Raw genomic sequence first — 25,590 nt, 5'->3', positions numbered from 1 at the left:
TCTGTCTCAAGTTCACCAGCAGTCGATTAACTGTTGGCCAACTGTTGCGCAAAAATGTTTGCTCACTCTGTACCGACTTTAATAGTAATTAAATTAGCAAAAACAGTTCTTCTGTGCAACTTATATAAGCTTATATACAGAGTGGTTTTAACTTGCTTGGGCTATCCAATATTTTGTGTACTTGTTACATATAAAAATCAATTATTTTGGCAGTAGAAACCCTTCAGATCTATATTTCCGACGTCACTGGTTACTTTGTGTTCTAATTATACCTAACTGCCATGAAATAACTCCACTCTACCAATTTTGAAACCTGTAAATTCAATAGATCAAAAACTACGTTTCAAGTCCAGTCTTTGAAATAATTTTAGAAAAAAAAGTTACATACTGTCTAGTACTCATTAAACTTATTGAAATAAAGAAAATATACGTTTCTTTAAGAAGTATGGTGTGCTTTCTTGATTTTTCTGACAAATCGAACACACAGAAAATTAGGCTGCAATTTAATGTGTCTTCACAATCTTTACTTTACAAAAATTGTAGAGAAAATAAAACAGGCATAATATAGGACTGTTGATATGCCATGGGAGTATTGATATTCAGGTAAGTCTTTACCAATCCGAGATAGAAATTCAATATTACGTATTTTTTTATTTATTTTGTGGCATTTATATTTAATAACTCGTAAATAGGTTGTGATAAAAGCTTGTTTGCTTCTGGTATTTGACGCGATGTTTGTCCTCGATGTAAGTCACAGTAACTTGTTTTTAATGCCATTAGTGAGAGTTTGTCATTAACTCAATTAAAGCCAATTAAAAACTTATTCTAATTGGCCATAAAAAATGACAATGGGAAAATAAACTGTAAATGGTATTTAATATTCCACAATCGGTGTAAATTCCAGTTAAACATTTAAAACATATTCATTGACTGAAATAGAACTATTTTGTTTTCAAATATGTACCGGTTTGTGTATACAATAAAAAGAATGTAAAGTGTGACATTGAGAAAAATTTTTGTGCACTATTCCGTATAATACCATCAGTATATCAATTTTGAATCACTTTTCATCTTATAATTTCGTAACTGATGCATATCATTTAGAAAACAGTGACCGAATCAGGAGATGACTATAAATAAGTGCTTACATTATTTTCTTTAACACATTTTATGTGGTGTCAATTCTCCATGGGTCATTCCATGTCAAGTGATACAAAATGATACAAGAGGAAAAAAGTCTGCTCTCTCCAATGGTAATTAAACGATTTGATTGGAGAAAAAGATTTTGTGCTATTTGGGTTTGTAAACTCACAAACTAAAATCAAACATCATGTGCAATAGCACATATCTTGATAACAAATTGAGCTTAAGAGCTAATACTTTGGCAGGTTAAAATGAGTAATGAGTTTCATTAGCTCACCAAAGCAAAAATTTTTAGGAAAGCTTGTTAAAAGTTATAAGCATAAAAAATCTATTCCAAAATTGAGATGACCGATTATTTGAGCAAATTTGGGATATAACAGCAATAAAACTGAAACTTTTTAAACCTTGGCACTGGAACCATCACGCAGAGCACAACATGTTGTCCTTGGTTGCCATTTTTCAGGATGCTAGCTGCTACAATTCCACAACAGTAGGTACCACTTCCAACATGCCAGTTTGTTCAAATGCGCATCAGTGGCCTTTATGCTTGAGTCCCCAGGACCCCAGCTATACTATTTATGAAGGTGAAATTTTACACAACATCGTCTCAGATACAGCATTTCGGCAAGATCGGAGATCTTGACCAAAAATTATTTCTGTTAATTTGATCACTTAACATGGAATAACCCCTATGCTCATCTTCAGAAAACTCTCTTCTGTAGTACTTACGATAAATTTCATAACAAATGACTGTCTTTGAAGAGCCATTTTAAAGTTTCTACAATTTTTAATATTTCCTTTGAAACTGGTATTTTTTCAATTTTAATCTCACATTTAGCTGCTAATATTAATATCCAAGTTATATGGCAGTATCCGATATTACCTACACAGACAATATAGCTTATAGCTATTTTATCTATGTTACCTATTTTTAACCTAAAGAAGTTAGAAAATTGTCAAATACTGTATTTTATCTGCACAAGTGCTGCCTGTTTTCTGCGACGAAGTAATTTTGTTTACGAAATTATTATGTTTAGTCGGACTAAACTCATAGTCTGACTAAAGTGCACAGCTGAGCGATTCAATAACAAAATAGCGTGATCATAGTCACTAAAGCAAAACTGCTGTTATTCAAATTCTTGTCGTCTGTGATTGGAGGTTGAGAGAAGTAGGAAATTCGTAGGATCCGTAATAGTGTATGCCTCTATCCCCTTCACTTATTTCAAATTTTTAACTTTTTGTCACTTGGCCACCTTCAAAATTTTGTGTCCTTCAGTGAAAAACTAGAAAATTCAATACCTTTACAGTTTTCAGCAGTATTATTAAGACCAACATAAAGGATAAATACTAATTCCATATTTATTGCATTGCAAAAAGGGTCATTTTGCTTTTTTATTTATTATTTTTCTTTACAAATGTTTCTTTATTATTTGAGACGTATTTATTCATTTGTTCTATTTTAGATTATTTTGTGTAAAAACCAGTGTAGAATATGACGAAGTTTACATTATCAGAACAAGTCCAGCTTAAGATTCGTCAATAGATTGAGATATTTGCCATGACGTTTTCATGCGATTAAATCTGGTATGTTGAAGATTTACACTTAAGCACTATACCATTGGTCGTTGTTGATACTGCCACTTAGACAGCGGATTTAATGAACATAAATTTATATCTGCCAATAAAGTATATCATTAATCCCACTTAATAATATTTAAGAAATTTTTACGAAACATGATAAACAAAAAACTAATCATGTTATTTATTGATTATTGTTTATTATAAATCTGTCGGAGTAGATACAACTATATGGCGTTGAAATATGTGAGAGATTTTCATATATAAGGATGAAATTTTAATTAATGAATCTATACTATTATCTAAACATTTGCAATTTACGTTTCAGAATATTTTTCACCTTAAGGGGGGTCTATAGCAAATAGGCAACCATCAATACATTTTTGTAGATTTTATTCCACATCAGTTTGTCTAAATAGGAATTAATGCACAAATGACTGACTTTCTCTCATTTTAACGCAGATTTTCTATAAATTGGACTTATTTTGAAACTCGAATTACTTATCAGATTGTACTTATTATATTTACAGCTGCATCTTTTACAATCTGATAAACAGAAAATAAATGAATTATAGAATTGTTATCGAAATCATAGGAATTGGTTTAAAAATTATTTTTATTTGTTAAGATCGCCATCGATTTCACGGAACTGTACTGCAACAGATACTATTGACAACTTAAAAATATTTTTATTCTATTCTATTTCTATTTTTATAAAAAAAATAGAAGGAAAAAAATAATTGCTAGCACTAAAAATAGTATTCACATCTACATGAATCTTATAATGTTTCTCAAGAAACTATATTTTTAGACACTTGGACTAACAAAGAATTTATAATAATATGAATTAATTCTGGCTTTTTTTGTAATTTAAGACTATTTAACCGTATAATTTCAATTGGCTCCCTATCAATTAAAGTTTGTGGTTTATATTAATTGTTGAGGTTGACTATACAAATTTTTTCTCGCACGTAAAAAATGGCGACCTATTTTACATTTTTGTAAACAAGTTATTTTAGTAAAACAACTACAACTTGCTTTTGTTTAATTTGCGTTAAATAATTAGTTTCGTATGTATTTATTATAAAACGAACAAAAACGTTCATTGATATATATAGTAATTGTTTCCATTCTGATTCTTTCTACACGAATTATAGCCAGTTACTTTCAACGGTCAGTGGTGTGCGTTCTTTACAGAAAAAAATAAAAAGGATGGATAGTTTTGCTAAAGAAATTATACAATTTTTTTTAATTTTATAAAAATTGTGCTATTAATAGAAAATGCTTTAATTTTTTAAATTAAACTTGAGGAATAGGTTGATTATTTAAAAAAATGTTTTTTGGAAAAGGTCAGATTTACAATATAAAACAAATAACACTAATCCAGGCAATAGTGCCTCATTACTTTTAAATAAATACATCTGCCATTAATTTTTTCTACGAAATTTACAAAACAAAAAGAAATGTAAGGTACATTAAAAAAAAAAACTGTAAACCACCAAGTAAACATACTTTCAATATAGTTTACCATACTTGTTATTTTTTGACAATTCCTCTCTGCAAGCTTCGTTAAAAAAATCTACTTATAGGCGAAGATAGTGCAGATATCTACATAATTCGCGTTATTACTATCAACTGTAGAATAAAAGCGTACCAAGCTTAGTTTTTACAAAAAAGTGTTTTATTTGCTGATTTATACCAGATATTAAGTTTAATATACAAAAATGTTTCAAGTTCCACTCCACCATTGCTAATTTAGACACACAATGAACACGTTTATTCTTTGGTACAAATACATATGTAGGTATGATAAAAACACACATCAAACGACATTCTTAAATTACAGTTATTTATGAAGTTATTATCTTTATCATTTCTAGGTTCTGAAAGGACAACAAATTACAGTAAAATCTCATTGCCAAATTACTATGGTGACTAAATCTGATGTTATAAATAGCTATGCTAGTTAAGTATTCCTCAGTAAAGTTATAATATTATTTTATCGTCAGGTTGTGCAAACTTTAAGAACAGTTAGGAAGTATTCCTTGACTGTCGTTGTTTAGGTGCCGAAAACTGAAAGGTGATATTTTTTTGATGCAAAATCTTAATCTCTCTTCTTAATATATACAGGTTCGGAAAGTCCCCATGGTACATCGGCCGCATGTGAGAGCGATAAAGTCATAGAAATCCGTGCGATAGACAAGGATGGTTACATTGAAGACGTTTCATAATCTGAATAGTCACTCCCACTTCTAACCCGAAACGAGCGGTGACTATTCAGATTATGAAACGTCTTCACTATAGTCATCCTTGTCTATCGCACGGATTTCTTTACTTTACTTTGCCGCTCTCATGTAAAGGCAGATGGACCATGTGGATTTTCCAGCCCTGTATAAATGTACACCAGCAGAAGTTTCATGAAAACTTAATAGAACATTGCTGAGATCAAAACAGAACGCTTGATTTTCATGGGGATGTAAACCCAACATTTATTCATTTAATTGATGTTATAAAAATTATTGTCACAAGGTGTATCAATTAAGATATGTAAGTAAATACTTTATATGCGCCAAGATACGAGGTCTGTTCAGAAAATAACGAAACTTTATTTTTAATTTTATACATATTAGTCCTTATCTCCTTCAAAATACTCCCCTCCCCCTTTTACACTTTCCCCAGCGGTGTTTCCATTTCGCGAAGTAGTCCTCGATAGCTTCATTTCAAAGTCTGTGACGAATTTGCTTTGATGTCATTAATAATCTGGAAACAGTATCCTTTCAGCACTGATTTCGGAAATAAGAAAAAATCGCAAGGAGCCAAGTCTGGCGAGTAAGGAGGGTGAGGGAGGACAGTAATATGGTTTTTGGCAAGTAAGAATCGTGAGTTGTCGCACCATAACTCTGGTCTCTTTTTGTGGAATTTTTCACATAACACAATTCCATTAAAGTCGAAAAAAACTGAGCATAATTTTGACATTGGATCGAGACTGACGTGCTTTCTTGGGGCGTGGAGATCCGTTGCTAATCCATTGTGATGATTGAATTTTTGTCTCAATGTCGTAGCCGTAAACCCAGTCTTCGTCTCCTGTTATGATCCTTTGAATGAATGTTTCATCGTTCAAGGAGTTGCCAACAAACGTCTACATTATGCTCTTTCTGTTGTTCGGTCATCAAACGAGGAACAAATGCTACAAATCGATGCATGTTTAATTTATCTGTCAAAATTTCATGACAATACCCAATTGAGATGCTAACCTCTTCTGCAATTTCTCTTACGGCGATTTGCACGCACCAGGTTTTTGACTTTGTGCACATAAGAGACATAAGACACATAAGACATAAGAGTCATCAGTTGAAGTCGAAGACCTGCCTGATCTTCGATGGACTCACGACCACTTTTAAATCGTGAAAACCATTCATAACATTGAGTACGACCAAGAGCTTCATCTTCGTAAGCTTATTTCAATAGTTGAAACGTTTCCGTAAAAGTTTTCGCCATTTTCACAGACTGAACAGAGTTGTATACCAAAAGTTACGGATAAATGAAATTGTTCCAAACGAACTGTCACAACAATGGCTTTATCTCAAAAATGATTGATACTTGGTCGGAGTAGTCGATGTGTGAATAAAAAAAATTGGTGGGGCAAATCAGAAACTCACTCACTCAAGAAAGGTTAAATTTTATCCATTAGTAAATTGCAACTACCGCCCCGCACCAATAACCATAAAATATATGAATATCATTTTTGTTTCTGCATTAGAAACATTTTATGAACGTTTTAACACTATTGATGAAATGGTTTTTTGATGTGTTTTGATGTAGATTGAAAATGTTCATTAAAACATATGAAACACCATGAATAATTTCGATTTTTTAGCAGTTTAAAATAATAAAATATGACACAATTTTTATCTAGAGGGTATACATAAAAGTTATGAATGCTTTTTACATAAATTTTATAATGGAAATTCATCATTTTCTGAGTATTAAGAAAAAAGTATATCACTAAGTACATATACAATGAGGACTTTTCAGAAAAATGTATCAAGTCATTGTCATCAAATGTATACGCCACTGATTTGAGTTAGGACATAATTTTTTTCGCATGTAGTGTCATTTTAATCATATATTGTAAATACAGACTTTCTTGTCAGTATAATAGATATTTAGATATGACGTGTTCAATGACATATGATTACCTATACAAAAAAATATTCTTAAATTTGGAGGCTCTTCTATTTTTGACACCTTGTGTTATATATTGTATAATTTACTGTTGATTCGTTTTAATATCATATTTTGAGGATATCAGTCTATACTTATCTACCCAACCATGATCCAGTTTTGCGGTTGATACTGTTTCAATGGAACGTCATTGAAGACATTTCCGGTGCTATCATAGAAACAACTGCTGTGCAATTTTGTAAATAATACTCGTTTACCTAGTGTCTTATCAAAGCTTAGGACGATAAATAGGACGGACAAACTAACTTTGAAAACATGTGCTTAAGATTCATTATTTGCGATAATGGAAATTAATGAACGCCCAACTTTATACCGGGTAAACGCGCCTGTTACACCCTACTACTGGATTATTTTATCTTAATTATCTCTTGCCAAAAATATGAAAATTTGCTTAATTTTGAGTAAGCTGCAAGTCAAAAATACCATGACTTATAAGATGCAAATTAATTTAGGAACAAGAGGAATTCAAACTCAAAAGATAAGATTCTAAAAACATTTATTTTATTATGGAATAATTAGGGGGTTCTTGAGTCCTATTTGTCCATTTTGGTAGCTTCAAATTATTTTCGAATGCCCTATCTTCATTTATTTCACTAAATCACAGGCAACCACTTTTTTAGGAGTACCTATTTTGTATTTGCGTCATATACTGTGCATATTAATTTACTACAATATGCAGCTTTTTCGTAATTTATTAGGTATAACTGAGATAGAAATAGTTTTAGGCATTAAAATGTACCAAAAATTAAACAAATTATTCGAAACACTCCGTGAATGTCAAATTAGCGTCTCTATTTAACGTGCAATGACAGAAAAAATCGCTTCAATAATATACAATTTTAGTCACTCGTTATTTTCAGTATGAGTTGCCAATAACGAATGAAACAGTTTGTCATATTCTCAGCTTGATTTGCATGAACAATTTTTGGATTGGTTGCCACGTCGTTGGTTTTTACTTCCTAACGAGCAACTGCAGCATATATGATATGCTGCTTAGAAATAAATACCTAAAGAAAGATATCTAAAGACAAGAAATATGAGGAATATCTGACAACAGTATGTTTGCTCCATATACAAGATAGGTAGCATCTTAAAGAAACTTAATACATTATGGAAGATAAGGCCAACCTTTTTCAAGACAACCTGCAGAAACATCTACTCCAAAGCCCCGGCGTATATAGTATCCCGTGTACAATGTGGAAAAGTATATATTGGAGATACAGGAAGACGTCAGTCACATAAAGAATGACAACCCAGAAAAATTAGCAGCTGCGGAACGCAGGGAACATACTACACTCTGTAGACCTAACTAAAATAATTCTGATCGGCGAGGTGGGACACATATTTTGCCTAGGACTCTAAAGGGAGACAATAGAAATGTAAAAGAATCCTGGAATTTGGAAACGACTTATCTACAAAAAAAAAAAATAAGTAGCACGGACCAACGACTATAGAAACCATGCATGTCCAAGTGCACCCAGCAGATATAAATCCTAATCGAGCGACATGTCTGTTTAAATGTGATTAAATCTAAACCAACGACGTGATAATCTATCCGGAAATTATTCAACCTAACTCATATTCCACCGACCAAAATATCAAAAAAGTATTTTTAACTTTTGCTCTATTAACCCACTGAAAATATCAACATTTCATTAATGCATATATGGCTCAATCGACTTATTTTAACCTCAATAATCTCCCATACTGAAGGTTTGTCCATGTTTTTTATTAAAAGCCCGGTATTTGCATTATGGTATAAATAGTTATTTCAAGACACAATCATCATGAAACGAAATATAATAACGTCCACATGATTTTGCGAAAAACAAACTAGGTACCATTGATATTATAAGCTACGCCATTAAGTCCATTTATATATTCGCATATAATATGCCTTCGACTCGTATCATGGTTAAATCCTGGACACATTTTATGAATGACACGTTATTTCTATTTCGCGAAATTTAAAAGGCATGTTTTTATATAATTATAGAGTATCCGACTGAAACCTGTTTGTAGTTATTTTTACCTTCGATATATGCAAATAGTGTCCCATGTTAAAGGTGTACGATATAATTCTAGCATAAAATACTGTACGGCGCACGATAAATAATTTTGTCCAGTTTTTGCCGGACGTTTAATTAAAATTAATTTAGAAATTTGTAAACATGGGGCAATAAAACGCTGAATTTCATCTGGATGGTATGCGACGTTATAAACTAAAAAACTATATAATCGTCCTCACTTGTTTGTTTCCTGCTAATATATGTGCTACCAAAACTTCATAAACAATTTTTTCAAATATATTCGTAATACTTAACGGATTCATATAAATTTCAATTTTGAAAAGGAAATTTTGTAATACTATAACCATAACACTAGGTATTGCAACAATTATCAAACAATATACAAATAATAAAAATATGTTTTAAAATAAAAGAAGGTAAATGAAATTAACAAGAAAAGGAAGTCACTCAGTGACTCAGTCTACTTAATTTTGTTATGTAGGTATTTAAAAAATAATTGAAAGGGTAAGAAGCAAAACAATGTATGGGCCTTTTTTTCCAAAACTGAGTTAATTACTTAGGGATTTGGGTAGAAAAATTCAAATTGTTTAATATGTAGAATTTCTTCTAAGCAGTACAAACAAAAGGACACAAGTACGCCTTTTTCTGAAAATGGCATTGCAATGTGCATAGCAAAAATTTAAAATAGTTTGTAGAACTTATTCTCTTCACATTTTATTTTTTGTACCCACATCTTTTTGTTAGTTACCACTTCAGCTGCAATTATTATTATTATAAAAAATCTAACTAAGTTTGTTTAAATGTCTAATAGAATATCGGACAATATTCCAGATTCTAACAAACAGCATGCTATAGGACCCTAAAATTACATTTCCAGGAATTTTTATACAGCGCGTGTGTGCAGCCCGCAGGCCCCCCGTTTGTACGGCACTGCCCCGACTTGGATAATGCCGGGTGTAGAGCCTGAGGCGCGCACTGACGTGGCGGCTGCTTGGAATGCGGTCCGGCGCTGCTGCATTCCTTTACTGTACCAGCCTCCTTTGCCTCTGACAGTACAGTCCGAGAATCAAGTCGTCATAGGAGTCCGAGAGCTTGCAAAATGCGCGGGCCACGCCGCGACCATACAGTCTCTCGACAAAAATTCTAAAAACAAAAAATAAAAACCACGAGTTGCATAAAGTGATACCACTGACCTACAGGGTGCTCTGCTGCCCCACGTAGGAATAAGAGTAGGTAAAAAGATAGATGATGCAATTGCTTTATATAATTCTTGAGTGTTTAATGTTCATCGTTTTGCTCCCATTTATTTATTTTTTAATATATACATTTTCTATGATAGTCTGTGTTCATCATTTTATCCGTATCCCCTTGTTTTTAATTAAAAAAATATATCCAAACTGCGCACCACTTTATTACTGATTGAAACTGGCAATTTTTAAAATGCAGAAATGATTTAATTAATTCACCGTGGAAAAATTTCCTGTCGGTCTCTGTCCAAAGTGATGTTATAGCTTCGGTTGTGGCTAGATATTTGCTATCAGAGTGTGATTAACACTATTCGGCAAACTTTGATGGGACAAATTAACAATAAATATAATAAATCTTCCTTCAATGTACGTACCTATATAAATACTGGCAATTTATTCGTTATATTTTCTCTTCAAATATTCTATGTTTACAGACCGACTATTCCGTTTAGATGAACATTTTTTTTCTTAATTGTACTCGCATATTATAATTATAGTGATTAGTGTGGGGGCAATTGACTTACACCTTACTTAAATTGCTCTTAAATCATTGACTGTGAAACGCTAATTTAAAGTTATTTAAATTGGTTCAAGTTAGTGAAGTGTGTTCTCTACTGTCAGTTGTGTCTATGCACCTGTTTGTTAAACGCAAATGTATGTAATGGATGAAATTGCAGTGGGTGCCTTTTTGTGACATTGCTGTGTTTACTGTTTTTATCGAACTTTAATTTGTATCTAGACGGACGTCGGCGGNATCCATTCACGAACACAATACTAGACAGGCACTAAATCTTGTGGAACCCTTTTCTAGAATTAATACTACTAAGAGAAACAAGGTCCAGATTGAGCTTTATAATAGATTAAGTAATCATTTTAAAAATTTTAAATTTAGGACGATGTCTCAGAGAAGTTTCCACAAGTTCATTAAAAATTTTTTATTAGAGCAATGTTTTTATAGTTTTTATAGTCTTGATGATTTTATTTCTTTTGTTACTGTTTAGTATTAATGTCTCCTTTTAGTGTAATCGTTGTGACAAAAAATGTACAGTTTTTGTATATGACAGTCAATAAAGTTTCTATTCTATTCTATTCTATAATTATTAGGTGTCACTTGTGATTAGTAATAATTATTTTTATTTCAATATAATTTGGCGTTCTAATTTTTAGCAGTATTTTAACATTTATTCTAGTAATATGAAATAATATACATTTTTGTAAGACCTTTAGTACATTAGTACAATGGTGAGTTAAATTTGAGATATCTTGGAAGAAAAATAAATTGAGAACGAACATTATTTCTAGAAGTACGCCCCTTTATATGGAAAAAAATATTATCCTACATTTATGAACAATCAGAAATTATTTAAATTTTTTTTATTTAAAAAAATGATGTAGAGTAGTTTCAAAATTTCATGAGCCGCGAAATGCGCGAAAGGCGTGGCGTAACCGCATAATTCTTCTAATATAGGCATTGTGAAAACATTGAATTAGACCACGTGCCTCATTACAACCAGAAATGAACTAAAGGCGCTCGGGCATCAATAAAGTCAACTGGCGAACGTTCGTTACATATATTTCTATTGCTTAAATTAAAATAATAAAGAATAGGGCATTTTATTACGATATTTGTAATCGAATCAAAGGCTTGTTTACGCTACGAGAGCTCGAGATAGACTGTGAATAATAGATATAATGTTTTTAGGATGTAGAATAATTTAGGCGACGCGCGACGGTCGGAATTATGTTTCTGCGCATATGAAGGTCAAAGCTCATAAGATTTTGAAACAACTCTAACGTTAATATGACATAATTTACATTCTATTTAATAGTACCTACCTATGTAACAAAATTATGACCACCCTACAAATCTGTCTTCCATTTTCTATTGTTATTTTAATAAAACAAAAACTTTTCATTAATATTACACAGACCATTGTTTTGTTGTATTGTCAATATGACTTATACATTGAAGTAATATTTATGTAAAAATCAGTGAAAGTAACCCATCTAACAATAAGTATAAATAATTAATATCAATTCAATGAAAAAATTAACTTTATTATTATAAGCATACAACGTAATTATTTATTATACATACACACTATTCATCAACACATTAACAGTTTATTGTAGCTTGTTTTAAGGATGTTGATTATCGCAAAACACTCCTGAATCAGCGTTGTATCTAAATCCAAGTGTGTATAAAAATACTTGTTTTTAAATTGCTTTTTATTTGATTTTAAATTGAAATTTAAAAATAATTTTTTGTGAAAAAAATACAAAAAACATTACAAACACATTTTTTAAATATATTTTAAACCAAAAAAACATAGGTAATATATAGAAACAATTATTTATAAAACATAGACATACATATTTTTCAATTACAAAGGTGTTCACTGCTAAAGTAACATCTTAAAATATAGTTTGGATACCATATACAGGGTGTTATTTAAATGCGTGGCAAAACTTCAAGGGGCGATTCTTTGAGTGAGTCTGAGACGAAAAGTTTATATAAACATAGGTTCGGTAATGCTTCGTTTTGAAGATACAGGGTGCCAAACTTTAAAAAAAAATTTTTTTTTCATAAAAATCTTAATCCCTCAGCCGATTTTGTTGAAATTTGGCAGAGGCAGTTATTTATGGTACCTACCAAGGGGCTCAACCTCAACCAATATTAAAACTTTTAATAATATTTTCCTCATTAAACAACTACAACTTTTTTCGTATTTTGTTTCCTTTTTGGAGAATGAAAGAAGGCTTATTATATACTACTGCAGCTGCAAACATAGCATTACAGATAAATTATAACTAGATAGACTAGTATTTCAAAATGCAAAATTTATTTGCAGTTTGTGAATCGAAAATTCGGAAACTAGAATCTGTGTTATCATTGGAAGTTGAAAAATCCCTATTATTTCGAACGCTGGTGCTCCGCGGACAAAGTAACTAACGCTTCTATACAGGGTAATTCACAAATGGTGGCCAAAAATGAAACCTCGTATTCTTTGGTGAATTTTAAAGGGAGTCTTTCCTATAAAGTTCTTATCTAGGCGATTTTGGACAATGTTTACATAAATACGTGTACACAATTTCAAATTATTTCATTTACTAGTTTTTAAATTATTTAAAGAAATTAAAAATATTTTTTGAAGATTAACACCCTGTATCTTTTTAACGAATCGTCATAAATAAAAACTTTATAGTAATGAATCCCCTTAAAATTTACTAAAGAATAAGTTTCATTTTTGGTCACTATTTGTGAATCACCCTGCCATTAAAATACATTATTGTATTGTTTTGTTTCGAGCGATCTTCAATTCACCTAGCGCGAATACATCTTTTTATCCCATTTTTCTGATGATATTATAGAGGATTACTCTTAGCATTATCAGAAAAATGTCGCGAACAAGTTGCAATTTATTCCGACAAATTGTGATTACACAAATGTGTTTCGAAGCGTTTATAGGGTTCTAGACGTTTACGTTACACTTTCTTTTGTTACAGATGGTGAATACCTCTTTGCTGAGCCAGACAACAAGCTTTCCAAGTATGCTCCAAAGAGTTGGCGTTCCTCCCACAGTCATGGGCTCGACGCTAACGGACGTCCGGCCCTCGCCTTCTACTTTCGAGTCCAATTCTACGTGGACAGCCCTTTGCTCTTGCGAGACGAGACCACGAGACATCATTACTACCTCCAATTGCGCCTCAACGCGGCCTCTGGAGCAGCCGGGGAACATGCCACACATTTGGCGGGCCTCTCTTTGCAGGCCGATTTGGGAGATCACAATGAGAACACGACTTTTAGACCAGAAGACTATTTGCCACCAAACATGCGAGGACCAGCAGCGTTACGAATTATGGAAGCTGCACACAGGACACACAGAGGACTATCGAAGAATGAAGCTCGAGCGCGCTTCATAGCAGAGGCTTGTCAGCTGCAAGAACCTGTCAATGCCCATATTTTTAGGTATGCATGATACAGAAAACTAAACTATTTTCACATCTAATTGTTCTGATTCTAATTTAACAAAAAGATCTTATTGCAGATTTAAATTTTGTGTTGTTTTCTACACAATTTTTTATTTTGTATTTACAGATTAAAGGCCTCAAAGTCAGAACCAGCGCCTGGTTCACTACTACTGGCAGTATGCCCCAGAGGATTGAAGGTATGTCCGGAAAATAACCCGCCATCGATATTTCTATGGAGCAGTATAGGAAAATTAAGCTTCGAACGAAAAAAGTTCGAGATACGAACTGGTCATGAGAAACTTACTTTGTATACTAGTAGCGACGAAAAGAGTAGATTGCTTCTAGCACTGTGCAAAGCTGCACATCAGTTTAGTATGGCTGTGGCTCCACGACTCAGCGAAGTGAGGCGTGAAGAAGAAGAAAGGCAACGATGGGATTGCGATCAGCGTGTATCTGTTATCAGTTCAACATCATCAAACACCACATCTGGGATCGTCAGTGATCGAGTCCATTCCGAAGATGAACTTGAAATTATGATTACCAGTCCACCGGCACCGTCTACAGAAAGTTTGGCTCTAGCACACCTGCTGGACAGTGCGCCTGCTAGTAGTCGAACTTCTGCTGCATCAGCTACTGCCGCTTTAGCATCTCTCACACTCAAGGAAGAAGAGGAAGAAATAAATAAACCTACTTTGAGTGAGAGCTCGACGAAAACGGCGAGTGGCAAATGTGCTGGATCACAGTGTAGCTCTTCGTGCAGCACTGTAGTAGTTACACCAGTACAAACCAGTAAGTTTTCTTTACATAATTTTTAGAATCATATGTATTAAGAAAAATAAAATATACTTTTTTTTTTTTTCAGAACCAAAAGGGCGTCGGTCTTCTACTACCAGTAGTTTGGAACTGGGATACTCACATACAGCTCAAAATTCATCAGTTAGTGACGCTACCTGTATAGAGTTAGATACAAGAGAACCAGTTTATACATCTGGTCCAGCGCCAAGCAGCCATACCAGTGGAGTGTATACTCTAACTTCCAGTGAACAGTATACACTAAGTTCTAGCGACAATTATACTGTTCCAAGTGAACAATATAGCACACCTAGTGAACAGTACTCTACACCAGGAGATCATGTGGATGGACTCTTCAGGGATCGAGCAAACTCAAACGTAAGCAATTCTGGGTCATTTCATGGAGATGGAAGTGATCCAACAGATAATAAACAGGCTTTATTAACGGCAGAAGAATTATCTGATTTAATTGTTGGCCGTTACCCATCTTGTAAGAGTGTTAGTCACACATTAGATTCGGATTCGGATTATGTTACTTTACCATCATCTTATCAAGGATACATTCCAGTTCCTCCCAAAAGAATAGACAGTGTGGAACAAAGGTTTAGGCCGCCTCCACCACCTTATGGCGCACAACTGAATAAAACTATTATAACAGAAACAGTTTGTCCAGACTATGATGACACAAGTTGTGTATCTGATACATCAGCGAGGCACCCACCTCCTTATCCAGAAAATCCAACACCTGTACCTCCACCTGTTTATCCATTTGAGGAAGCAGCAGCTAGATTTATTACAACAAGATCACCAAGTGTATTAACAGCTCATGCTAGTGCTGTTAGTGTTAGTTCCTCACCGAGTTATTCAATACCAAGCTCAGTGCCTCCTATTCCTCCAAAAATACCACGACCACCGCCACCTGTTACTAACACAGTTATTTCTCCTAACAATTATTTGGATGTTGCAGCCAGTAAAGCAAGTGTTTTAGTTCCTTGTACATTCCTGCCTCCTCCACCACCTGCACCAAGGCAACCTCCACCTCCGCCACCACCAGCTCTTGCAACTGTTTACACCAGTCAACTGTCCAGGTCGCAAATTGAGCAGTACCAACAGCAAATGTACAGTGATGTAGATTTTGTGGTGTTCCCTTTGAAGGAACCAGCAATTAGTAAACAGGAGTATCTGGAGGCTAAACAAGGTTCCTTATTGGCAGCACTGGCACATCAGCCTGTATTTTATCGTAGCACTCCGTATTTGGGACGGTATGCTTCTAGCCAAAATCTTTCCGATACCTACGTCCAGCTGCCTGTATATGGAGCACCTAGTATAGCATCTTCAGGGAGTTTGGATCCACCTCCTCCTCCTTTGCCACCTAGCCGCCCGACGAGGGTTATGCGTACTAGGTCTGACGATAATATTTTAAATTCCTTAGAAGCACCACAGCCTCCTAAATTTAGGCGATTGCCTCCACCACCTCCACCGCCGATTCCGGAAAAATATCCAACAATTTTGGAAAATCCCAATACTAGTGCATTACTAGTGGACTCAAAAGTGAAATGTGTTAGTAGTGAAAAACTGTTAAATGAGACTAATGAGAGAGTGTCAGCTCTTGACATCCGTACTCTTAGGGAGAAGAGCAAGAAAATGGACTTGCCATTAATATCCGCATTGTGCAATGATAGATCGCTTATAAAGCAGACAAAAGCTTTTGTTATGCCTAAGCATCCCGGGGAAGTGATGCCCCGACAATCGTTAAGTACTACGCGTGCAAAATATCCAGTATCAGGGTTGAGTAGTACCAGAATTAATAAACCAACGAGAAAAATACCTTCCATCAGCCATCGACATCCTGGTGATAAATTACCTGAAATTCCGAGGGCGACTCCTAATAATTACGTTTTAACTGATCCAGGAATTAAACATAAGACTATGCAATCACATTCATGAATGCGGGCCTCAAAGACTACATTCCAGTGCTAGAGTAGATTAGAAATCATTTTGTTATACTCAGGGTGCCATCATTGCAATATGTTAAATTTAGGGAGGAACCGACATTATGGCCAAAACTTGAATTTCAATTTAAATGCTCTCATTCCATGGCCATGATGTCAGGGCCTCAGCCATCCCTGTATGTACATAAATATTATTTGTATACCAGAAGTAAGATTACAGTATCTTTAATTAGCAATAATGTATACACTTGCTCAACTTTTACATTAATTAAAATACTGATATTTTTAATATTGTTCCATGTCCTTATTTATTTTCTGACTCGAAATTATAAAAAAGCTTCAAGTGTATGGTGCTGCCATCATTTTTAAAAAATAAATAAATAATAAAAAATTGATAGTTGTATTATTTGTTTCCAAAAAGTATTGTTCCAAAATGATACTAGGACTGTGAATTAATTTTGAAGATGTTAAAATAGATGGCGTAACTTATGTTATATCGCATAGGACACTAGTGTAAGTTACACTAGTGTCCTTACATTATTCAATTATGAAATGCACGTCAAAAATCTGCGAATAATAAGTCAGATAATAGTTATTTCTATCCTACCTGTGTGAAATAAATAATATTTATTAAATATCAAGCGTACAAATAAAAACTGAATTATAGCAAGCTATGAAAATAATTATATTTATTCAGTTTGTTGTTAATAGGGGGAAATTAGAGGCCAAATTTCAAAGAAAAACACCAAATTTGTCTCAATTGTCGACATTTCGCAACTTACCGTGACATCCTCAGGACACTATAAAATTTAATCATTTCAAAACTACATCACAATTTATAAATAACAAACAACATTAAAATATTAAAAAAGTGTGTTTAAAACATTACAATAAAATGAATACAGCAATATCTATATAAACATGAAAAAAAATTACAAATACAGACACACTAATAATTTTTATATGTCACAAATTTAAAAACAAAAGTATTAAAATTACATAAACAAAATGTTTTTATATAATAAATAATAAAATAACAAAATATGGTGAATGAACAAGAAACGCAACAAACAACAACCTGTACATAACATGCGAAAAAGAAAAATTTAAATTAAAATTAAATCTACGTATATTGTTTATATGTTACTCACATTACAGATTTAAGTGCTTCACTGTGTTTTCCTAGTCTCGTTATACATAGTATGTCATATAACAATCTTGGACAGTATAGATATTGGTATAGAATAGCGTACACATACATCAAGATCATGTATTAAAATATAAATCAAATTAGAGTTATTTTGTCGTACGAGACNCATACACAAAATTAACATTGCACTCTTTTCTAGAATTATTCAATTTTTGCATCAACAGTAATTATTTTAATTTTAATAACGAATTTTATTCACAAACTTACGGTCTCGGAATGGGAAATTGTTTATCACCTGTATGCGCGGATATTGTGATGCAGGAGGTACAGGACAAATGTCTTGAAAAACTAGATTTTACCCCTTTGTTTTTTAAAAGGTATGTAGATGACATTATTACGTCTGTACACAAAAATAATGTGTCCACTTTATTAGAAACATTCAATGGGTTCCATGAGAGATTAATTTTTACAATAGAATTGGAAGAAAAAAATAGGATATCATTTTTGGATGTATTACTGATAAAAGAAGATAATAAAATAAAAACAAATTGGTATCAGAAAACTACATACTCTGAACGACTTTTAAATTATTACTCGGCACATCCGCTATCAATGAAAATTAATATAATAAATAATTTGAAACATAGAGCTCTTAGTTTATCTCACGAGGATTATCACAAACAGAACATCAATTACATAAGGGAAATACTTATAAAAAATAATTACCCTCATAGCTTAATTAATAAAATAATAAATAATCGTAATGTAAAAACAAATAATGAATGTGCCAGGGACACCTTAAACAAATTTTACAAAATCCCTTATGTAAAAGGTCTCACAGAGAAGTTGGCAAAAGTTTTTAGAAATGAAGAAAATATCAAGATAGTACCCAAAAATGAAAATACTTTAAATAAATATGTGTATACAAATCTTAAAACAAAAACACCAGCTGAACTTCAATCAAATGTTGTTTATAAGATACCTTGCAAAGATTGCGATAGGGTTTATATAGGTCAAACTGGTAGATATTTAGGAACTTGTATTCAGGAACATAAGAGAGATTGTATGAATATATTAAATCCAATAAAGCCAAAAAAAGTAACAATACTGCACTTGCCGAACACTGTTATAGTAATTTACATCGTTTTGATTATGATTCAACGAAGATTATTGGCAAACAAAATAATATCAAAAAACGGTTATTAGATGAAATGATATGCATAAAAAAAAGAAAAACGCTCGGTAAATAAAAGATCGGATATTGAAACCCTCAGTAGATCATATTTTAACCTTATAGAGGAGATAAAAAGGTAATGTTTGTAAATTTTTTGTTTGTTTTTGTTCACCCTTAGTCTCGTACAATAAAATAACTCTAATTTGATTTATATTTTAATACATGATCTTGATGTATGTGTATGCTATTCTCTACCTATATCTATACTGTCCAAGATTGTTATATGACATACTATATACAACGAGACTAGGAAAACACAGTGAAGCACTTAAATCTGTAATGTGAGTAACATATAAACAATATACGTAGATTTAATTTTAATTTAAATTTTTCTTTTTCGCATGTTATGTACAGGTTGTTGTTTGTTGCGCATCTTGTTCATTCACCATATTTTGTTATTTTATTATTTATTATATAAAAACATTTTGTTTATGTAATTTTAATACTTTTGTTTTTAAATTTGTGACATATAAAAAATTGTTAGTGTGTCTGTATTTGTATTTTTTGTATTTTTCATGTTTATATAGATATTGCTATATTCATTTTATTGTAATGTTTTAGACACACTTTTTTAATATTCTAATGTTAAGTTTGTTATTTATAAATTGTGATGTAATTTTGAAATTATTAAATTTTATAGTGTCCTGAGGCTGTCACGATAAGTGACGAAACCTCGACAATTGAGAAAAATTTGGTGTTTTTCTTTGAAATTTGGCCTCTAATTTCCCACTATTAACAACAAACTGAATAAAAATAAGGCTACCAATATTATTAGTTAGATTATATTTATTGCTATATGTAAAGATTACCTGAAAGTATTAATGTTTTCCCGTAATCCAACCCTGCTTGGGTGCTTTTCCCTTTATTACTATTTATGAGGAATAACATTAAATGTTACTTAAATTAGGATAAGTAGCATAATTTAATAATATTTTAAGTTAGATTAAATAGTATTAAGCAGGTACCAAACCTTTCATAATATGTATAAATACATGTATTTTTGCTATGTGAGGGAGTTACTTCAGAGTTATTCGACAGTTAATGTAGAGAGCATACGCCAAAGAAAAGAAAAACAGATATACATTCAGCGAACGAGTACAACATAGCAGTGTATCAACGCAGAGGGCAGAATTCTATAAACAAGTAAGTGTGCATCCTATATATCCAAATTCTATCCTAATAAACTGTTTCAATTTACTCACTTTTTGTGTGCATTTGAGTACCTAGTATTATTTATTAGGTATAATGTCTCAACCACCAAAAAAATTATCGGGTGCTCAAAATTTGAAGAGAAAGAAATTAAGGGATGCTGATAACGAAAAAAGCGCACGATGTCTATCAAAGTACCTTAAAACTGAAGAGAAACCTTGTTCCAGTAAAACCAAAGATGAAAGCTTAATTTCTAATGAAAATGTTATGGATGAGGTACCAGTTATTCAGGATTTACCAGTTGTGAAAAATTTTCATAATCATGTTGCATCAAATTCAGAAATTATAGAAATACTAGCAACCCCTGCAGAAATACCTTTAGATATCGCTCTGTGGCCATCGTCTTTGTCTTCTAAAATAATAGACTCCATTATATTACAGGGCCTGTACAGCGGCAAACTGCTGTCAAATAAATATTATCCCCGAAATGAAAAAGGGTGCCATTTTTCTAATGAACATTTTCGAGTCATGTCAAACGGAGAAGTTTATGACCGAAAGTGGCTAATATATTCAAAGTCCGCACAAAAGATTTATTGTTTTTGTTGTTATATATATAAATGGTCTAAACTTTGTAAGCTCGGCAACGTTGGCTTTGACAATTGGTCACGTGTCTCTCCAATACTGAAGGTACATGAAAATTCAAACGACCACCAGTCAGCTTTATCCTTATGGCTGGAATCCTCTAAAAGAATAAAATCTTTTTCTGGAATTGGCAAAGCTCTTCAAATGCAACTGGAAGATAATAAATCCAGATGATGTTCTGTGCTAGAAAGAATGCTAGCCATTAAGTACACTTTTTTTGGCGGAACACAATTTATCTTTTCGGGGCAGTAGTGATAAATTAAATACACCAAAGAATGGAAACTTTCTTGATTTAGTCCAATTATTTGGAAAATTTGATCCTATCATGACAGAACATTTGCGTCGGATAATTCATAATGAAACATGTCAATACTATTTTAGTAAAAACATTCAAAATGAATTAATTAGGGAACGAAATTAGAGGGCAAATAATTTTAAAAATTAAGAAGGCTAAATATTTCTCAATAATATTGGATTGTACACCCGAAATAAGTCACACCGAACAAATGAGTGTCACATTTAGGTTTTTCGATATGGATGAGTTTTATATGCAGGAATGCTTTTTAAGTTTCAAACCTGTAACAGATTCCAGTGGAGAAGGGCTAACAGGAACACTTTTGGATGAAATAATAGATAAATATGAAATCGATATGAATAATTGTAGAGGACAAGGCTATGATAACGGAGCTAATATATGGTTGGACAGAGAAAGGGAGCGCAGAGTCGAATAACATCAAAGTTTCCCCGAGTATGTTTTAATCCTTGTGGCTGCCATAGTCTGAATCTTGTTGTAGCTGACGCAGCAAAAACTGGTTAAGTCAGTTTCATTATTTGGCATCTTTCAGCGGCAAGTTATTTCGCACCATTTGAAAAACTTAACTTTAAAAAAAGTATGCGAAACAAGATGGGAAAGTAGAGTCCAGAGCTTAAAAACCCTGCGTTATCAGTACGCCGAAGTAAAAAATGTCTTAGAGGAAGAGTATCAACAGTCAACTGATCCAGTGGCAACTTCAGAAGCAAAATCACTTGCAGAAAATTTAGACAAATTCGAGTTTTTGTTATCTTTAGTGATTTGGTATGACGTCTTATTCCATATTAATCTTGTCAGCAAATCTATGCAGTCAGAACGCGTTGACCTATCGGAGGTTACAAATATGATGCAAAAATGTTTAAAATTTTTAAAAAATTACAGAAGGATTTAAAAATGCTCTCATTGCAGCTAAAAATATAGCCGAGGAAGCTGAAATAAGTTTCGAATTTAAAACGATTCGAAGACGAAATAAGAAGAAAATGTTTTCATATGAATGTGAAGATGACGCTCCGACGGATCCAGAAGTGGTATTCAGAACTAATGTTTTCTACCCTCTGTTGGACACCACCATAAACTCCTTGGAGACACGCTTTACCCAAATGTCAAGTATTATTGAGACTTGGTATTTTCTTTATGACTTAAATAGGACTGATGAAAATTTGAATGACGCATGCCTAAAGTTGGAGAAAAAACTAACACATGATGATAATTGCTATATTTCAGGATTGGAGCTTTCGAGGGAAATTATCTGTATTTTTAGATATTGACAAAGGTTATCCGAAAGCGGTACTTCAAATTCTAGCATCAAATAATTGGCAAGATACGTTTCCTTATATTTGACAGCTCTTCGAATTTTTGTAACGATTCTGGTGACAGTAGCTAAAGGTGAACGAAGTTTTAGCAAGCTTAAACTTATTAAAACGTATTTGAGATCGACTCTTGCAGAAGACAAACTTTCTGATTTAGCCTTATTATCTATAGAAAATAATATAGCTCAAACACTGTCGTATGAGAATATTATAAAAAAATTTGCAGATGCCAAAGTCCGTAATTCTTTTTGTCATTAAAATAACTAGCTTTATTTATACATACGAGTGTGCAATAAATAAATGTGTACTTTAAGTTAAATGTTTTTCAATATCTACTTTATTTGTTTGGTACCAGAATTCCATTTTTTTAATATTTGACCCAAGGAAAAAATCGAGTAGGGGGCGCCTAAATTGGATCTCGCGCTACCAAAAAATATATCTCGGGCCAGCACTGAGTGTAACTATATTCATATCAAAGCTCTGTCGTTAGGCTTTACTTTTTATTACGTATCATTTTGCTGAGGTGTAAGCTACATATTTTTTCTTAGCTCCAAAGATGTCGATTCATGAGCCAACAAAACACTATTTACGGGAAGTTTTGCTTTTCCTGTTTAATACAAAGAAAAGTCCTACTGAAAGTCATTGAGTACTGTTGGAAACTCCCAATAAACATACTCCATCGATAAAAACATGTGAATATTGGTTTTAGAAGTGGTGATTTCGATACAGTTGACAAAGAACGCTCTTGTCAACTGAAAAAGTACTAAGACGAGGAATTGGAAGCATTACTCGACCAAGATTCATGTCAAATGCAAAATGAACTTGCTGAATTGTTGAATGTTGATCGCACAACAGTTTCCAAATGTTTAAATGTACTTGTTATGATTCAAAGGCAAGGAAATTGGATGCAATACAAACTTAAGCCAAGAGATGTTGAACGGGGATTTTTCACATGTGAACAATTGCGTCAACAACAAAAGGAAAGTTTTTTTTGATCATATTGTCACTGGCAATGAAAAATGGATATGCTATGATAATTCTAAGCAGAGAAAATCATAGGGTTTTTCTAATCACGCATCAACATCGACGGCAAGGCCGAATATTTGTGGTTCGAACCTCATGCTCTGTATTTGGTGGGACCAGGTTGGTGTTGTGTACTATGAACTGCTTCAACCAAATGAAACCATCCACCACTGGTAAACAATACTAAACACAATTGATGGGTTTGAGCCGTACATTGAAGGAAAAATGGCCGCAATTGGAGCAAAGGTAATTTTTCAACATGACAACTCTCGACCACATGTTGCTCATGAAGTAAAAAAATGCTTAGAAAGGCTATAATGGGATGTTTTACCCCACCCGCCATATTAACAAGATATTGCTTCATCAGATCACTACTTGCTCTAATCCATGGAACATTGCTTGGCTAAGCAGCGCTTTCAATCTTACGAAGATACAAAAAATTGAATCGATTGGTAGAACATCAAAAAATTAGTTGTTCTTTCGATGCGGAATCCATATTCTGCCAGAGAGGTGGAAAAAGGTAGTGGCTGGTGATGCAGAATACTTTAAAAACAATAATGTACATAATTTTTCACAATAGCCTTGAATTTACAAAAAAATCCCTCAAAATCAATTCACAGTTCTAGTATAAAATTATTAACTGAGTATAACAATATAGTTTAGAACAAGAGAGAATCACTTTAAAGATACCAAGTTAGTTTAAATTAATTCTAGAAATCTTCCTAAAATTCTTATCAAATCAAGTTTTTTGACACCATATACCTTGTTGGTACGTGTTTTTCATTTGGTATATATTTGGCTACACTTTTTATTATATTGTTCCCATATCTAATTTAGCACACAGAATGGAATTATGGTTACCGTTAATTTTGAAAATTCTATAATTAGTTTGGGTGTACTGCAGGGATCTATTCTGGGCCTAATGAAATTAGCATTATTGTGATTGACATCTGATGGTACACAAATGATCAATCTCTGATTTTTTTCAATAAAATAGATTCTTTGCTGTAGTAAAATTGTAATCATGCATTGGATGCCATGCACATTGGATAATTGTTATTGTTTTTATAAACAGCACTTGAATCAAGGGAAAACTAATTATAGAAGATATCATAATTGATACAAAAATACTTTCAAAGTTAGGTATTCATGCAGATAGGGGTTGTCAATTGATTGTCATTTATAAGGTAAGTATTAACGGATCTCATCGGGAAAACCCCACTATGAACAATTAATTTTTAAATTAAATTAAGTACGTTACCTAATGAAGATTTGAAAACTAAGGAATCAACTTTTGCAAATATATCACATTCAAGTCCAGACTACAATATGTCATATAAGCCAATGGGGAAATTCAGCTTTGTCCTCGGATGTTATTATTCCATAAAATAGAAATTTGAGAAGCATGGTAGGCTTTATGGTACTCATATATACATGTTTTTAAATATTTAAAAATTTTAACTGAAATTTCTGTTATCTACCTAATTTCTGAATAGTGTGCATTTGCTTTTGATAATGCATGGAAGAAATATCATGTACCATATTGCAAAAATAAAGTTCCTATGAAGTCACCTAATCGACTTGGACTCAAGGTATATAATTGTTTTATTTAACATAATCTCTTAATCATATTATAACTTTAAAGTAAAAATACAAAATTAATAATAAATAATATACATTTACTTAAAAAATATATAAATAATTACATTAATTAAATTCTTCAGATCACACAGTAACTATAATTATGTATATATAAATATTACTCACATTATAAAAAGATGTAATAAATATTAAATTAAAATAAAACAAGAAA

The 25,590-nt window shown here is 32.6% G+C and overlaps 1 protein-coding gene across 1 annotated transcript in view; it reads left to right on the top strand.

Annotated features, from left to right (window-relative positions):
* Positions 1-17,337, top strand: part of LOC108904635 (protein expanded) — an 84,544-nt gene extending 67,207 nt beyond the window's left edge. Inside the window, exons 3-5 of the mRNA XM_018707269.1 lie at positions 13,751-14,213; positions 14,343-15,004; positions 15,078-17,337. Coding sequence (XP_018562785.1) covers positions 13,751-14,213; positions 14,343-15,004; positions 15,078-16,954 — 3,002 coding nt within the window. The 3' untranslated portion in view covers positions 16,955-17,337. The remainder of the gene's footprint in view (positions 1-13,750; positions 14,214-14,342; positions 15,005-15,077) is intronic.
* Positions 17,338-25,590: the final 8,253 nt, after the last annotated feature.

This window comes from Anoplophora glabripennis, unplaced genomic scaffold (genome assembly GCF_000390285.2).
Source record: "Anoplophora glabripennis isolate ALB-LARVAE unplaced genomic scaffold, Agla_2.0 scaffold96, whole genome shotgun sequence".
Lineage (NCBI taxonomy): Eukaryota > Metazoa > Arthropoda > Insecta > Coleoptera > Cerambycidae > Anoplophora > Anoplophora glabripennis.
Note: the sequence above shows the minus strand (reverse complement) of the source record. Positions and strands in the feature narration are given on the sequence as shown.